Here is a 16,981-nt window from a genome sequence, read left to right as displayed (position 1 = left end):
GGATCTCGGTGCGGGGCGGCTGCCGGGGGAGCTGAGAGGCTCCGGGAATGGGGGCGGGAGGCACCGACAGCAGCTGCGGCAGAGCGGGGTCCCTTTCCCGGTCCCGGTGCCGGCCGGACGGGACTCCGCTGCCCAGGACGCCGTGGATGGGATGCCCCATCCCGGTGCGGATCCCCTGCCCGGGATGCGGTACCGGTGCGGGTGGGATGTCGGTCCGCTGGTGCCGGTGCGGGTCGGGGGCGGGTGCGACGCCCAGGTCTCGGTGTGCGGGGGTGCGGGTCCCTGACAGTGATGCCGGTCCCGGTAGGATGCGGGTCCTTGCCCGCGGTACCGGTGCCGGTAGGATGCGGATCCCCTGCCCGGGATGCCGGTCCCGGTAGGATGTGGGTCCCTGCCCGCGGTACCGGTCCCGGTAGGATATGGACCCGCTGCCGGCGGCGCCGGTGCCGGTAGGATGCGGGTCCCTGCCCCCGGTCTCGGTGCCGGTAGGATGCGGATCCCTTGTCCCCGGTCCCGGTAGGATGCGGATCCCCTGCCCTCGGCGCCGGTGCCGGTAGGATGCGGGTCCCTGCCCCCGGTCTCGGTGCCGGTAGGATGCGGATCCCCTGCCCCCGGTGCCGGTAGGATGCGCGTCCCTGCCCCCGGTGCCGGTGCGGGCGCTGCCGCCGCTGCCGGGGAGGCGGGCGGGAGGCGGGCCGGTGACTCATGGCTTCCCAACGGCGGCGGCTCCTCCCCGCGGCCGCCGGCCCCGCGCAGCCCCCGGCACATGGGCCGCGGCTCCGGCAGCGCGGAGCTGGCCATGGCCGCACCGCCCGCCCGCTGCCCCGACTGCCCGGGGCCGGAGCGGGGGGGCGGCGGCGGGACCCCCGCCGTGCCACACCTCGGCATTGCGGTGGACGAGGGGGACGTGCTGCCCGGGGCGCTGCGGATCGTGCGGCGGCTGAGACCCGCCTGGGATCCGGCCGCGGTGAAGACCAAGGTACGGCGGGGACCCTGCGCCGGCACCCCGCGAACCGGCGGCCGCTCTCACCGGGGATCGCCCGCCGGCGCTGCGGAGCCCGCCTGGGGGGCGGTTTTGGGGTTCTGGGGGCTGTCTGAGCGGGCTGGGGTGCTCACCCCGGCGGGGTGTGGGGGCAGCTCAAGGGGGGCTGAGGGGCTCAGCCTGGGACCTGTGGGGTCTGTCCTAGGGGGGCTCTGGGGCTCAGCCGGGGGGCTATAGGGGGGCTGTAGGGTTTAACCCGGGGGGCTACCGGATCTGTCCGAGGGGGAATGTGGGGGTCACCCAAGGGGCTCCGTGGGGTTCACTGTGGGGGGCTGTAGGACCAGCCCCAGAGGATGTGACACCCCGTACCCCCACCCCGGGTCTCCCCTCCGTGCCTAGTGCGTAACCGGGGGTTCATCAGCTGTGCCAAGGTGTGACACCCCCATCGCACACCCGCCCCACGAGGTTTAGGGACCCCTGGTGTGGTCACCGAGCGGTGGCTGTGGGTACAAAAGTGTCCCCAGGCTGGCAGCCGAGGAGCGGCCGCTCCCGGGAGCCGCTCTTGTTTGGGATATTTGTCGGCTCCTGCATTTCCCAGGCTGCGTGGGCTGAGCCCCAGTTCAGGTGGGAGCTGGACACCAGTCCCGGGCTCCTGGCACGGGACAGGGCTGGGCTGTGCGGGGCTGCCAGGGCTGTGCTGGGAGAGCTGGGCTGGCGTGGGAATCGCTCTGGCCGGGGCTGGGGTGACACAGGCTGGTGGCGCCGGTGCCCTCGGCTGTGCCCTGGCTCTGGGCACCGGAGCGTGGAGGGGCTGGGACTGCGTGCCCTTAAATGTCTGCACGTGAGCCGGTGTCCCCTCCGAAGGCACACGCTTCCCGTCATTAAAAATGTATTAATAGCCAAGTGTAATTAAATACAAGAAGCTGCAGGAAAAGCCATCTGAAAGGGCAGATGGCAGCGGGCAGGAAGCTGGGAGTTGGAGTTTGCCGGGGCAGGAAATGTCTCGCTCTGCTCGCTGAGCTCGGTGGTTGTGGAGGGACCCCGGCTCTGCGGTATCCAGGCTCCGCAGGGGTCAGTGTTCCACAGCAGCTCGGGTGTGCGGGCGTGTGTTTTTAATTTAAAAAAAGAAAGGGGAAAAAAAAAAAAGAAAAAGAAAAAAAAACCCAAAACCACGCAGGAGTTGAGGGAAAACTCTCCCGTTGCGTTTCCCTCGGTTGCTTTCCCTCCTCCCGCGTTTCCCCTCGCAGGAGCAGCTCGGGATGGGATGGAGCGGGCCAGGGGCCTCAGCTGGTTCCCATTAGCGATCCCATTCCCTGCCCGGTGCCCTGGAGCGCTGCCCCGTTCCCAGCGCCTCGTGGGGGCTGTACCAGGCTGTGCCGGTGGCTCGGGAAAATCTCCCGGAGCTCAGGAAAGTGGCAAGAAGGGTCTGGGAGCTCGGGCTGCCCTGCCGTGCCTGCTTCCCAGAGCTCCTGCTCCTCATCCTCGAGGAATGTCTGTGATGCTGAATCAGCTCCCCATGCTCCCAGGGAAGCACAAATGCCTCCATCCATGGATTCCATCCATCCATCCATCCATCCATCCATCCATCCATCCATCCATCCACATCCATCCATCCCTCATCCATCCATCCATCCATCCATCCATCCATCCATCCATCCATCCATCCATCCATCCATCCATCCATCCATCCATCCATCCATCCATCCATCCATCCATCCATCCATCCATCCATCCATCCATCCATCCATCCATCCATCCATCCATCCATCCATCCATCCATCCATCCATCCATCCATCCATCCATCCATCCATCCATCCATCCATCCATCCATCCATCCATCCATCCATCCATCCATCCATCCATCCATCCATCCATCCATCCATCCTCAGGCAGAGATAACAGTGGCAGCGCCGCAGAGCCGAAGCCACATGAGGTTGCCGTGCAGGGTTGGATGTTTTTAGCCCAGATTTGGTAACAAGTTTCCCTGCTGGTGGCCAGCTCCAGGCTGGGGGTGCCCAGGCAGCCAGCACGGCGGCGTTTTGGGAATGCTGAGGGATTCTCCCGGCAGGTGAAGCACCAGCAGTTGGATTTTGCTGCCTCACCCCAGCGCTTCGGCACAGGTCTCTCTTTGCGTTTAATCCCTGCAAAGTTCACGGAGTGTCACTCCTCCCCTCTGTCCCCGCTGCCACCCGGCTGCAGGAGGGAAGGATCTGGGGCGGCAGCAGGGTGGCTGCAGCCTGGATCCACAGGGAACAGCACCGGGCATCCCCCAGGCAGCCACCACGACCCTCGGGAGCCACCCCCAAACCCAGCGAGTCCCTGCAGGTCACGTGTGCGTCTCCAGAGTTGGTGGCCTGGAATTCAGGGGGGATAAGGCCCAGTAATCCCCTTAAACCTGCTGGAAAGGGCTGGCCAGGCTGTGGGACAGCAAAACAAAGCAGCGCCGAGGATTTCACTCCATGAGGAGCCGCTCACCTGCGGCTGACCCACGTGTGGCTCGTGGTGACACCTGCACGGATGGCATGTGTCACCTCTGCTGCCTGAATTTCCAGCCTCTGGGGCCTGGCAGGACAAGAGGAGGAAAGAGCTGAGCCCCGTGGTAAAACCCAGATTATCAACTCGGGGAAAAGCAGCTTGGGAAGGCTCAGCTGCAGCTGAGGGGCAGCACCCCTGAGGATGGGGCAGCGGCCTCGCCCTGCTCACCCCAAATCCAGCTGTGGAGTGGGGGAATCACCCCTGTCTGGCTTGGAGGGTCTCATTCCAGTGCCTGGAGTCTCCCCCGGGAGGCTGCCTGGGGAGCCCTATATATAGGAACCCTATAGGGGAGCGTGGGTTGCTGAGTGGGATGTCTAAAATTATCCATCCCATCCCTGAGCGCCGTGGCTGCCGGAGCAGGAGCCCTCTCCCCCCTCCTGCTCCGGCTCCCTGATCCCACAGGGGTGAGGGAATCGTTCCCATGGGGAGCCACAGCACCCCAGAGTGCCCAGGTTGGAGCTGGCACGCTGGGGGACAGTGGGACAGGGGTTTGCTGTGGGGTGACAGAGCCCCAAACCCCCTCAGTGCCCTGGAAGTGCCCAAATCCCGGTGGGATGAAGGAATCATTCCCAGGAGAGTCACGGAGTGCCCAGCTTGGAGCTGAGCATCCCACGGTGTGGGGGGCAATGGGGCAGGGAATTCCTGTGGGGTGACAGAACCCCAAATCCCCTCAGTGCCCTGGAAGTGCCCAAATCCTGGCAGGATGAAGGAATCATTCCCAGGGGGAGGCGCAGCACCCCAAAACTGGCACAGGGACAAGAGGACAGGGGTTTTTTGTGGGGTGACAGAACCCCAAATCCCCTCAGTGCCCTGGAAGTGCCCAAATCCTGGCGGGATGAAGGAATCATTCCCATGGGGAGGCGCAGCACCCCAGAGTGCCCAGGTTGGAGCTGGCACGGGGGACAATTGGGGTGATTTCCCGTGGGGTGACAAGTCCCTAAATCCCCTCGGGTGCCTCAGAGGTGCCCAAAATCCCAGTGGGATGAAGGAATTCTGACCAGGGGGAGCCGCAGCACCCCAAAACTGGCACGGGGACAACAGGACAGGGGTTTATTATGGGGTGACAGAGCCCCAAACCCCCTCAATGCCCTGGAAGTTCCCAAAATCCCGGTGGGATGAGGGAATCATTCCCAGGGGAATCACAGCACCCCAAAACTGGCACGGGGACAACAGGACAGGGTTTATTGTGGGGTGACAGAGCTCCAAACCCCCTCAATGCTCTGGAAGTTCCCAAAATCCCGGTGGGATGAGGGAATCATTCCCAGGGGAATCACAGCACCCCAAAACTGGCACAGGGACAACAGGACGGGGGTTTCTTGTGGGGTGACACGTCCCCAAACCCCCCCGGGAGCCCCGGAGGTGCCTAAATCCCGGCGGGATGGGGCACGGAGCCCGGCACGGGCGGCAGCAGCCCCGGCATGTGCGCGGGCAGGCGGCCAAGGCGGAGCTCCGGGAGAACAAAACTCCCTTTCCATCTGCGAGGAGCCATCAGAGCGGTGACACGAGATGTCCCCAGCAGCGACGTCCCCGCCTATCAGCGCCCCGACCCGCGGGGAGGGTCGGAGGAGGGGATGGGGGGTGGTGTTTGCTCCGACCTTGTTTTCAGCCTCGTTGGCTGGTTTATTTATTTATTACTTTTTAAATTTCGTGCCAATTTACACTGATTTTTTTTTTTTCTTTCCTCCCCTGGGGAGAGATTCCCGGGGCTGCTCCCGTGCCAAGCGTGCTGGTGGCACATGTGGCCTGAGCTGTTCCTGAGCTATCCCTGAGCTGTTCCACGTGAAATTAGCAGGATTTCCACCCAAACCACCACCTCTGCCTGCAGAGGTGTTCCTGAGATATCCCTGAGCTGTTCCAGGTGAAAAATAGCAGGATTTCCACCCAAACCACCTCTTCTACCTGCAGAGGTGTTCCTGAGCTATTCCAGGTGAAAAATAACAGGATTTCCACCCAAGCCACCCCTTCTACCTGCAGAGGTGTTCCTGAGATATCCCTGAGCTGTTCCACGTGAAAAATAGCAGGATTTTCACCCAAACCACCACCTCTGCCTGCAGACCCCTGAACCTCAGTCCTCCCAATCCCAGAAGCTTTCCTGGCTGCGCTGCCTCGCTCCTTTTCCTAATTTTTTTCCATTCCCACGAGTTTTTCCCACCGGTGGGAAGCAGACACGGGGTTCCCCCATTCCCAGCCTTACCCGGGTGTCACCCTGGCCGTGTCTGTCCCCACCCAGCTCTTCACTGATGGCATCACCAACAAGCTGGTGGCCTGCTACACGGACGAGGGCATGGCGGACGCGCTGCTGGTGCGGGTGTACGGCAGGAAAACCGAGCTGCTGGTGGACAGGGAGACGGAGCTGAGGAATTTCCAGGTGCTCCGAGCCCACGGCTGCGCCCCCGACCTCTACTGCTCCTTCCAGAACGGGCTCTGCTACCAATTCCTGCCGGGAATCGCGCTGGGACCCGACCACGTGAGGGATCCCCACATCTTCAGGTGTGTGGGATGTCCTAGGGCGGTCTGGGGGTTTCCCTCCAATTTTTCCCTCGATTTTCTGGGGGTTTGTTCTGTGTTTCCAGCTCTCCCCTGACTGCTGTGGGTGGGGGTCACTGGTGTGCCCAGTCCTGGGTGGTGTCGGGGGGTAAATGGGTCAGACTGCAGCCAGAGATGTCAAAATTGCCACATTTCTAATTTTTATCAGGTTTTGGTGAAGAGAGGTTTCTTGGGAAGCTGGAATTAAGGTTTCCTGGGAACTTGGAATTAAGTTTTCCTGGGAAGTTGGAATTAAGGTTTCCTGGGAAGCTGGAATTAAAGCTTCCTGGGAAGTTTGAATTAAGCTTTCCTGGGAAGTTGGAATTAAGATTTCCTGGGAAGTTGGAATTAAGTTTTCCTGAGAAGCTGGAATTAAGGTTTCCTGTTAAATTTTCCTGGGAAGCTGGAATCCAGGTTTCCTGGGAAGCTGGAATTAAAGTTTCCTGGGAAGTTTGAATTAAGGTTTCCTGGGAAATTGGAATTAAGATTTCCTGGGAAGTTGGAATTAAGGTTTCCTGAGAAGCTGGAATTAAGGTTTCCTGGGAAGTTGGAATTAAATTTTCCTGGGAAGTTTGAATTAAGTCTTCCTGAGAAGCTGGAATTAAGGTTTCCTGGGAACTTGGAATTCCTCTGGGAAGCAGAGTTTAGGGCTGAATTTACCCTGAAAATGGCAATTCTGAAATGCTTCAGAGGCCGATCCCTGACACGGCACGAGTGCTCAGCTGTGCTCACCCCGTGGTTTAAGCAGGATTTTCAGGGAACCCTCCCTGAAGACACCCCCAAAGCTCTTCGGGGGATTTTGCAGGGGGGATTTTGAGGATTTGGGGTCCCCCCTCACCCCTCTGCTGTGCTCCACGCCAGGCTGGTGGCCCGGGAGATGGCCCGAGTCCACGCCATCCACGCCAACGGGAGCCTCCCCCGGCCCATGCTGTGGCAGAAGCTGCACAAATACCTCAGCCTGGTGAAGACAGAGCTCAGCCCAAAGGTATCCAACGCCAGGTAAAGGCAGAGGGATCCCACAGAGCCAGGCTCTGCCTCGGGCACCCCCTGCCCACCCCCTCTGGGGCCGAGGTTCCCAGGTAAAGCCTCTGCGGGGATTTGGGGCTGGATCCCTCTCAGAAGCCCTGGAGCAGCTCCAGCCCCTTCCTGCTGCCAGTTTGGGGAGGATTTCAGCTTTTTTGGAGCTCTGGGATGTGTCGGTGCAGGATCCAGCTGGAGGCACAGCCTCCCACTGCTGGAACAATCCTCCTTCTCCTCCTCCCGGAAATTTAGAATAAACCCGAGCTCAAGCCCCGCTGAGCTGACGATTAACTCTAAAAATTAAACCACTCAGCTCCCACTTCCAACCAACCCATCCCGCTTTTTGGGGCGGCTGGTTTGGCCCGGCAGGTGAGAGTTGGGGTGTCTGGGAAGGATTGGGGCAGCCCCAAGAGGCGGAGGAGGTGAACGAACCCTGGGCAGGGCAATCATTAACCCGCGGCAGGAGCCAGCCGGGCTTTTCTCAGCGCCCGCCGGGCCACGGGCAGACTTTACCCACCCTGCGCCTTCAGCGCAGCCAATTAGGCAATCATTAACGAGCTTTTTTCTTGGAAGCCGCGCTCCTGAGGTTACCGCCGGGCTGCCAGAGTCCAAAACATCCCCGCGCCCCGGGGGCTCCGCCGGCTGCTCGGGGAGCGAGCGCTGGGTGGATTTGGGGGGTGGGCACGGGGGGTTTTGGGGACGCGGGATGCGCTGAGGCTGAGGTGTGGTGGTTGCCTGGGTACCAAACGTGATCCCGTCCCCAAAAGCAGCCTCGTTAGCTTTGTGTCGTTAGTGGGGTCGTTTGTAAGGCAAGAGAGGGAAACTGGGGAAATTCTGCTCCTGAGCCCCCAGGGAAGGGATGGAAACTGGGGAAATTCTGCTCCTGTGACTCCAGGGAAGTGCTGGAAACTGGGGAAATTCTGCTCCTGAGCCCCCAGGGAAGGGCTGGAAACTGGGGAAATTCTGCTCCTGAGCCCCCAGGGAAGGGCTGGAAACTGGGGAAATTCTGCTCCTGAGCCCCCAGGGAAGGGCTGGAAACTGGGGAAATTCTGCTCCTGAACAGGGAAGCGCTGGAAGTCAGGGAAGAGAAATTCCGCTCCTGTGGCCTCAGGGAAGCGCTGGAAGCTGGGGAAATTTTGGAAATTGGGAAAATTCTAGAATTTGGGGAAGTTCTGCCCCTCAGCCCCCAGGGAAGTGCTGAAAGCCAGGGAAGCACAATTCTGCTCTTGTGGCCCCAGGGAAGTGCTGGAAGTCAGGAAAGAGCAATTCTGCCCCTGAGCCGCCAGGGAAGTGCTGGAAGCTGGGGAAACACTGGAAGTTAGGGAAATTCTGCCCCTGAGCCGCCAGGGAAGTGCTGGAAGCTGGGGAAACACTGGAAGTTAGGGAAATTCTGCCTCTGAGGCCCCAGGGAAATGCTGGAAGTCAGGGAAGCACAGTTCTGCTCCTGTGGCCCCAGGGAAGCGCTGGAAGCTGGGGAAATTTTGGAAATTGGGAAAATTCTAGAATTTGGGGAAGTTCTGCCCCTCAGCCCCCAGGGAAGTGCTGAAAGCCAGGGAAGCACAATTCTGCTCTTGTGGCCCCAGGGAAGTGCTGGAAGTCAGGAAAGAGCAATTCTGCCCCTGAGCCGCCAGGGAAGTGCTGGAAGTCAGGGAAGCACAATTCTGCTCCTGTGGCCCCAGAAAAAGCTCTGGAAGTCAGGGAAGCGCTGGAAGCTGGGGAAATTCTGGAATTCAGGGAAATTCTGCCCCTGAGCCCCCAGGGAAACTCTGGAAGCCAGGGAAATTCTGCTCCTGTGGCCCCAGGGAAAGCTCTGGAAGTCAGGGAAGCGCTGGAAGCTGGGGAAATTCTGGAATTCAGGGAAATTCTGCCCCTGAGCCCCCAGGGAAACTCTGGAAGCCAGGGAAATTCTGCTCCTGTGGCCCCAGGGAAAGCTCTGGAAGTCAGGGAAGAGCAATTCTGCCCCAGAGCCCCCAGGGAAGCACTGGGAGCCCGGGAAAAGCCACCCCCGAGCCCCCAGGGCGGCTCCCCGAGAGCAGCAGCGATGCCACCCTGTCCCTTTTGTCCCCTCGGCCAGCCTCCCGCGGGACGTGCCCAGCCCCGAGGCGCTGGAGCAGGAGCTGGCCTGGATGGAGGAGACGCTGTCGCAGCTGGGGTCCCCCGTGGTGCTGTGTCACAACGACCTCCTGTGCAAGAACATCATCTACGACAGGACACGAGGTCTGTGCGCCCGGGGGGGGGTCACTGTCGGCCGTCAGGAACACAGAACCAAGGAATTATAATTGTCATTATGGAGGAATTATAATTATCAATAATCATGGAATTATAATTTGCAGGTGCTTTTATTGAAGAGCTCTGGGTGTCAGGGGTACAGATCCAAATCTGACTCTGCCATGGGTTCAGGATGAACATGTTTTTATACTCTTATCATTGTATAATTACATATTCATTATTAAACTTATATTTTTCTATTGTATACATCGATTTCATCCAAGCATGGATTCTTCTAATTTCCATCAAATCCCCCAAACATCGTTTCTCATTATTCTTGTTACGATTAAACAATAATTATATGCAATTACCAATCAGCGCATTTAACAATCATATCATTGATCATATAACAATCATTTAATTTCTCATAGTTATTATTTATCATAAACATCATCATCATAAATATCACATAATAGTTATCATTATTTACTACCACAGTCATTATCATTTAATTTATTATTCATTAAATGATTACACAGGTGCAGCCTAACATTTTCCCAGGGCCTACCCTGACGTTTTCCCGGGGCCTACCAGGCCCAACCTTTCTTTCCAACTCCCCTGACTGTCCCACGATTTTAGAAACATTTTATCCCCATGCTGTCATCACCCCTGTCCCCGCCCCTGAGGGTTTTTGTCCCCGCAGAGCGCGTGCGCTTCATCGACTACGAGTACACGGGCTACAACTACCAGGCCTTCGACATCGGCAACCACTTCAATGAGTTCGCAGGTGGGGAGTGGCTGAGGACCCCCAAAATCCCCCCAGCCCCGGCCTGGGGTGTCCCCATCACTGGGATGGGGGAGGGAGTTATCCCCAGTCCCATACTGAGAAATGGGGTGTCCCTGTCACTGGGAATTCCAGTCCCATACTGGAGAAATGGGGTGTCCCTGTTACTGGGAATTCCATGTCTCATACTGGGAAACGGGGTGTTCCTGTTACTGGGATGGGGGAGGGAGTTGTCCCCAGTCCCATACTGGGAAATGGGGGGTCCCTGTTACTGGGAATTCCATGTCTCATACTGGGAAACGGGGTGTTCCTGTTACTGGGATGGGGGAGGGAGTTGTCCCCAGTCCCATACTGGGAAATGGGTTGTCCCCATCTCTTGGGCTGGAGAAGGGAATTTTGTCTCCAGTGCTGGGGTGGGAAATGAGATTTCCCCATCCCTGGGATGGAGGAGGGAGTTGCATTCCCAGTCCCAGGGTGGAAAATGGGGCTGTTCTGGGGTCTCCTGATCCCTGGGGATGGAGGAGGGAGTTGAACCCCAAATCCCCTGATGGGAAATGGGGTCTCCCCATCCCTGAGATGGAGGAGGGAGCCTCACCCCAAACCCTACAGCAGGAAATGGCACTGCCCATGGTCACAGCGGGGTCTCTGCTGCTCTTGGGCACCCTGATGCCCCTGGGGTGCCAACCCTGCCTCCTCACCCCAAGGGCCAGCAGCTGATCCTGGCTTTGTGCCTGGCTGGGGTTGCGCTCTCCTCGCTTCACCCTGGAGACCCCGATCTCTCCCTGTCCCCTCCTCCTGTCCCCCCCGTGTCCCCCTGTCCCCCCAGGCGTGAAGGAGGTGGATTATGGCCTCTACCCCGGCAAGGAGACGCAGCTGCAGTGGCTGCACTCCTACCTGCAGGCCTACAAGGAGCTCACCCAGGGCCACCCAGGTGACAGCCAGGTGTCCCAGGAGGAGCTGGAGACCCTCTACGTGCAAGTGAACAAGTTCTCCTTGGTGAGTGAGGAGGAGGAAGGAGCCGAAAACAGCCCAGGCATGAGGGAGTTCTCTGCTCTTGGCCTTCCAGCTGACCTGACCAGCGCCAGGTGCCAGCCTGGGGGCTTGGGGACATCGGGGACAGCCTGTGCCTCGGCCCTGGCAGTGCCTCAGGGACGCTGAGCCCCGGGCAAGGTCACGGGGGTGTGTTGGGGACAGTGTGTTGGGGACAGCTGTGCCCGGCAGGGTGGCCTTGGGCAGCCCTTCGGAGGGGTCAGGCACGGCTGGAGTGAGGAAATCCTCTTTGCTGACTGCCAGGGGCGGCCCCAGCCGATTTTCTGGAAATTTTGGGTGAAATATTCTCTGTTTTCCTGGCTGCAGCTGCCTGGAGGGCAGCACAGGGGTGGCATCCCAAGTCCAGCACCCTCCTTGCTGCCATCCCTGGCTCCAGCCAGGAGCGGCCTCTGGAGGGCACAGAAATCCTGCTGTGGGTCCGTGTCCTGTCCTTGTCACAGCCCTGGGGGTTGTGGCACGGGGTTTCTGTCCCTGCGGCCGTTCCCTGATCCTTGCTCTGCCCCTTGCAGGCGTCCCATTTCCTCTGGGCCTGCTGGGGCCTGATCCAGGATAAATATTCCACCATAGACTTTAATTTCTTACGGTGAGTCCGCACGGGCTGCTCCCAGGGAAATGGGTGGGGAGGGAGGATCCTGGGGAGGATCCTGGTAATCCGTGGGGAGGATCCTGGGGAGGATCCCTGGGGAGGATACTGGGGAGGATCCCGGTAATCCCTGGGGAGGATCCTGGGGAGGATCCTGGGGAAGATCCCAAGGATCTTGGGGAGGACCCTGGTGGTCCCTGGGGAAGATCCCTGGGAGGATCCCAGTGGTGTCTGGGGAGGATCCCAGGGAAGATCCCAGCAGTCCTTGGGGAGGATCCCGGCTGTCCCCTGGGAAGATCCCAGCAGTCCTTGGGGAGGATCCTGGCAGTCCCCGGGGAGGATCCCGGCTGTCCCTGGGGAGAATCCTGGGACAAACATCAGCAGTCCCAGGGGACACGAGTGGCTCCGAGCCGTCCCTCCTCTCTCTCTCTCTTTACAGATATGCAACGTTAAGGTTTAAACAGTACTTCAAGATGAAGCCGGTGGTCACAGCCCTGCAGGTCCCCAAGTAGGGGCCGCCCCGAGCTCTCCTGTCCTGGCCGTGCCCTCGCGCCCCCCTCGCCCAGCGGTGCCAAGGGGGACAAGAGGAGCCCTGCCCTGGCCACCACCGCTCCCAGGAGAGCCTGGCCACCCCCACGACTGGACCATGAGATGCTGGAGAGGACCAGGGCCCCACGAGGCCCCAGCCCACGCCAGGAAGCCCCACCACCGCCTTAACGCCCGGTGCCGGTGCCCGGCAGGTCCGTGCCCCGCTGGCACTGCTGCTGCTGCCGGGCCTGGCACCAACCCCTCCCCTGCGCTGTCCCCGAGGGGGACACGGCGTCACCCCGGCTGCTCAGGGCCCCCAGAGCTGCCCCACTGTCCCCTCCTGCCCCTCTGGGTGCCACCCGGGTGCCAACCCCAAAGCAGCGCTGTCCCATGTCCCTGCCGGCCCCTGGCCCCAGGCACGAGACCCTGAGGGGTGGCAGCTGTGGGCAAAGGGGCAGTGCCAGCCGTGAGCCCCTGGCACCTGTGGGGTGCTGCTGTGGGCACGGGGTGCCCACCCCCTCTGCGTCGTGCCAGTCCGGGGGTGTCCCCACAGCTGCCCCTGCCTGTCCCCACTGTCCCCTTGGCTTGGTGGCTTCCCCCCCGCCCCCAGCTCTGCCCCCAGGGGGCCCGGGGACATCCAGGGGGGTCTGTCCTGCCTGTCCCCACCCCTGTTCTCCTCCCTTGGCTGTGTCCCCATCCCTGGCAGGAGGTGGCACGGAGCTGCCCCGCTCCAGGACCGGGCACAGCTTCACCCCCACCCCCCTGCCCTGCTGAGCCCCGTCCAGCTCAGCTCAGCAATCAGGGCCCTGTGCCCTCCTGGCTGTGGGGACAAGGTCACTGTCCCTTCTCCGGGCACAGGGACCTCCCCCACAGCTGTCCAGCTCAGCTCAGCAATCGGGGCCCTGTGCCCCCCCTGGCTGTGGGGACAAGGTGGCTGTCCCTTCTCCGGGCGCAGGGACCTCCCCCACAGCCCTTTGCCACCTCAGCTGTGGGGACAAGGTGACTGTCCCTTCTCTGGGCTCAGGGATGTCCCCCACAGCCCTGTGCCACCTCAGCTGTGGGGACAAGGGCACTGTCCCTTCTCCAGGCACAGGGACCTCCCTCACAGCCCTGTGCCCCCCCGGCTGTGGGGACAAGGTCACTGTCCCTTCTCTGGGCTCAGGGATGTCCCCCAGAGCCCCATGCTCCCCCCGGCTGTGGGGACAAGGTACCCTGTGGGGACAAGGGGGCTGTCCCTTCTCGAGGCACAGGGATGTCCCCAAGAGCCCTGTGCCCCTCCTGGCGGTGGGGACAAGGTGTCTGTCCCTTCTCCAGGCACAGGGATGTCGCCCAGAGCCCTGTGCCACCTCAGCTGGGGGGACAAGGTGACTGTCCCTTCGCTGGGCTCAGGGATGTCCCCAAGAGCCCTGTGCCACCTCAGCTGTGGGGACAAGGTGGCTGTCCCTTCTCGAGGCACAGGGATGTCCCCAAGAGCCCTGTGCCCCTCCTGGCTGTGGGGACAAGGTGTCTGTCCCTTCTCCAGGCACAGGGATGTCCCCCACAGCCCTGTGCCACCTCAGCTGTGGAGACAAGGTGGCTGTCCCTTCTCTGGGCTCAGGGATGTCCCCAAGAGCCCTGTGCCCCTCCTGGCTGTGGGGACAAGGTGGCTGTCCCTTCTCCGGGCTCAGGGATGTCCCCGAGAGCCCCATACTCCCCCCGGCTGTGGGGACAAGGTGTCTGTCCCTTCTCCAGGCACAGGGATGTCCCCCAGGCAGACCCAGGGCTGCTGGCACGTCCGTGTTTGTTTCGGTGGGAAATAAAAGCTGCTGATAGCTGAATTTGGGGCTGTGGATCTGGGGCTGGAGCAGGGGCAGCCCCCCCCAGGCTCTGGGGGTGCTCCTGTCCCTTCTGTACCCCAAGATGTCCCCATCCAACCCTCACCCCCACTCTGGTGAAGCCCAAGCCCCTCTCTCTGCTCCAAAAAGTCACTTTTATTGTGCCAAGGGCCAAGGGGAGGAACGATTGTAAACAGGGATGTGAAATATACAGGTTAAGTTACTCGTCGTCTTATTAACAAAATAAAGCTCTATCTATATTTACAATCTTTAAAAAACAAAACGAAACAACAAAAAAATAAAAAGAAAAAGTAATGGAAGAGAGACAAAAAGAGCTGCAGCTGTGGGGAGGGGACACATCTGCTGCCAGTCCCTCTGCAGCAAAGCCCAGCCCTGGAGTGGGACCCCTCCCCAGGGACCCCTGTCTGTCCCCAGGGACCCCTGTCCCACCTCAGGGACCCCTGTCCTTCCCCGGGACCCCTGTCCCACCTCAGTGACCCCTGTCCCTCCCCAGAGAGTTGGGAATAAATAAAGCACTGACAAAGGGCAGGGGAGCAGGGAGGGGCTGGCAGAGCAGGGCAGGGGCTGGCGGGATGTCCCCTGGGATAAGGGATGTCCCCACAGCAGTGTCCCCAGCACTCGGGTGCTGCTGCTGAGATTGGGATCCCCAGCCCGGCTTGGGGACAAGGGGACAGAGGGACAAGGGGACAGAGGGACAAAGGGACAGAGGCTGGTGCCCACTTTGTGCAGCCTCGAGCCCAGGTGGCCACGGCTCTCGTGGTGTCCCCAGCGCTGTCACTGTCCCTGCGCTGTCCCCAGCGCTGGCGCTGTCCCCGTGCTGTCCCAAGCACAGTGACAGTCCCTGCAGTGTCCCCAGCGCTGGCGCTGTCCCCGCGCTGTCCCAGGCTCGGGGCTGTTCCCGGCTGTGCCACACGGAGGTGCCGGAGCCCCGCGCACAGAGGGACAGCGGGGACACGGCCGGGGAGAGAGCGGCTGGGGACAGGGGGACAGGGCACACACCTGGGCATGGCACACACCTGGGCGTGGCACACACACCTGGGCATGGCACCCACACCTGGGCGTGGCACACACACCTGGGCATGGCACACACCTGGGCACTGCCACTCACCTGGACACTGGCACACACACACACCTGGGCATGGCACACACCTGGGCACTGCCACACGGAGGGACACTGCACACTCACCTGGACACCACACATGCCACACCTGGGTATGGTAAACACACACCTGGGCACTGAACACAGCTGGACATGGCACACACACCTGCATGCTGCCACACAGAGGGACACTGCACTCACTTGGGCATTGCACACACACCTGGGCACTGCCACACGGAGGGACACTGCACACTCACCTGGACCCCCACACATGCACACCTGGGCACTGCCACACCCCTGGGCATGGCACACACACCTGGGCATTGCACACACACCTGGGCATGGCACACACACACCTGGGCATGGCACACACACACACCTGGGCACTGAACACAGCTGGACATGGCACACACACCTGCATGCTGCCACACAGAGGGACACTGCACTCACTTGGGACATGGCACACACATCTGGGCACTGAACACAGCTGGACATGGCACACACACCTGCATGCTGCCACACAGAGGGACACTGCACTCACTTGGGCATTGCACACACACCTGGGCACTGCCACACGGAGGGACACTGCACACTCACCTGGACCCCCACACATGCACACCTGGGCACTGCCACACCCCTGGACATGGCACACTCACCTGGCCACCCCTAACTCTCACCCATGCCCAGCCACACCCCAGCCCCTGGAGCAGGCTCTGACCACACCACACTCTTTTTCTCACAATTCCTTTCCCCTCAGCGGCTCCTTTCCCTCCCCTCACCCCGCAGGGCTCAGGTGCAGCCCGGGCTGCAGGGCCAGGTGCCCGGGCACAGGCGGGCACGTCCCCCCCGAGCGGGGCTGGCAGGGCAGGAACAGCCCCCGCTTTATTCCCAAAGTGGGCCAGAGCTGCCGGCAGCACAAAGGGCCCCGAGGAGCCTTTGGCCGGGGCCAGGCTGCAGCTAAAATTGGCTCGGGGGAATTCGCTGGCAGGCGCCAAAGAGCGAGCGGGAAGCGCGGAGGGGAGGTCACGCCAGGATAGAGGAGGGACGAGTGTGTCCCTGTCCTGTGTCCCCAGTCTGTGTCCTCATCCTGTGTCCCCACCCCGTGCCCAGCAGGTGAGGCTCTCCAGGACCCACAGTGCCGCAGGGCTGGAGATGCTCTGGGGGTTCCCTGCAGCCTCAGGTCCCCTCGGGGGTGACAACACAGCAGCCACAGCGTCACCAAATCTCCAGGCTCGCTGGCCTCGGCTCCACGTGCCACCAAAGCAAGGCCAAGCCAGTCCGTGCCACCCAAAATCCCAGGTGCCCGCCCTCGTGGGACCCTTCTACAGGTGGGCAGCTCCCCCGTGGCAGAGTGCCATCCCACCAGGACACGCGGTGCCCTCCCGGGGGTGGCGGCCAGCCCTGCCACCCCCTCCGCTGTCCCCTGTCCCCTCAGTCCGTCAGCACCACCAGCTCGCCGTCACTCTTGTCCTCGCCCTCCGAGTCCTCGTCCTCGCTGTAGCGGTACATGTCCCCCTCGGGCACCGAGTGCCCGTCGTCCCCGGCGTCCCCGTCCTTGAGGCTGCGGGTGTTGACGATGACGGGCATGGTGGGGTCCACGCCGCGGGGCAGGTAATGCTCCAGGAGGGGCGGGGGCAGCTGCACGCCCACCGGCCGCGGGTACAGCACGTCCGAGGAGCTGGGGGGCACCTGGCTGCCCTGCGGCCTGGGGGACACGGGGGTGGGCACTCAGAGGGGCAGACAGGGCTCAGGGGGCTGCCCTCGGCCATCCCGAGGGGGGAATTATGAGAGGGGCAGGTGGGCACCAACCCCACGGGCACCAGGTGGGCA

The 16,981-nt window shown here is 61.4% G+C and overlaps 2 protein-coding genes across 5 annotated transcripts in view; one reads left to right on the top strand and one right to left on the bottom strand.

The window, feature by feature from the left end:
- The first annotated feature begins 625 nt into the window (after positions 1 to 625).
- On the top strand, positions 626 to 13,076 carry ETNK2 (ethanolamine kinase 2). The gene is made up of 8 exons (XM_041422632.1): positions 626 to 979; positions 5,749 to 6,008; positions 6,906 to 7,043; positions 9,139 to 9,281; positions 9,976 to 10,059; positions 10,883 to 11,052; positions 11,616 to 11,689; positions 12,129 to 13,076. The coding sequence occupies exons 1-8, from the start codon at positions 626 to 628 to the stop codon at positions 12,199 to 12,201; spliced, it is 1,296 nt and encodes a 431-aa protein (XP_041278566.1). The 3' UTR covers positions 12,202 to 13,076.
- Positions 13,077 to 15,160: 2,084 nt separating this feature from the next.
- Positions 15,161 to 16,981, bottom strand: part of SOX13 (SRY-box transcription factor 13) — a 38,252-nt gene continuing 36,431 nt past the window's right edge. For 3 of the 4 annotated variants that reach the window (XM_041422617.1, XM_041422618.1, XM_041422619.1), the window contains exon 14: positions 15,629 to 16,856. In XM_041422617.1, the coding sequence (XP_041278551.1) occupies positions 16,583 to 16,856 (274 nt within the window). In that variant the 3' untranslated portion in view covers positions 15,629 to 16,582. Of the gene's footprint in view, positions 15,202 to 15,628; positions 16,857 to 16,981 lie in introns of those variants that run through there. The other variant, XR_005953981.1, reaches the window with a different exon arrangement.

This window comes from Onychostruthus taczanowskii, unplaced genomic scaffold, assembly GCF_017590055.1.
Source record: "Onychostruthus taczanowskii isolate IOZ18803 unplaced genomic scaffold, ASM1759005v1 scaffold74, whole genome shotgun sequence".
NCBI lineage: Eukaryota > Metazoa > Chordata > Aves > Passeriformes > Passeridae > Onychostruthus > Onychostruthus taczanowskii.
The sequence above is the reverse complement of the archived record's forward strand: the minus strand, read 5'-3'. Positions and strand labels throughout refer to the sequence as shown.

Coding starts and splice junctions, on each gene's coding strand:
- ETNK2 (XM_041422632.1), top strand. CDS start 626: ATGCGCGTCCCTGCCCCCGGTGCCGGTGCGGGCGCTGCCGCCGCTGCC. Junction 10,060..10,882: donor CCACTTCAATGAGTTCGCAG/GTGGGGAGTGGC, acceptor CTGTCCCCCCAG/GCGTGAAGGAGGTGGATTAT. Junction 11,690..12,128: donor ATAGACTTTAATTTCTTACG/GTGAGTCCGCAC, acceptor CTCTCTTTACAG/ATATGCAACGTTAAGGTTTA.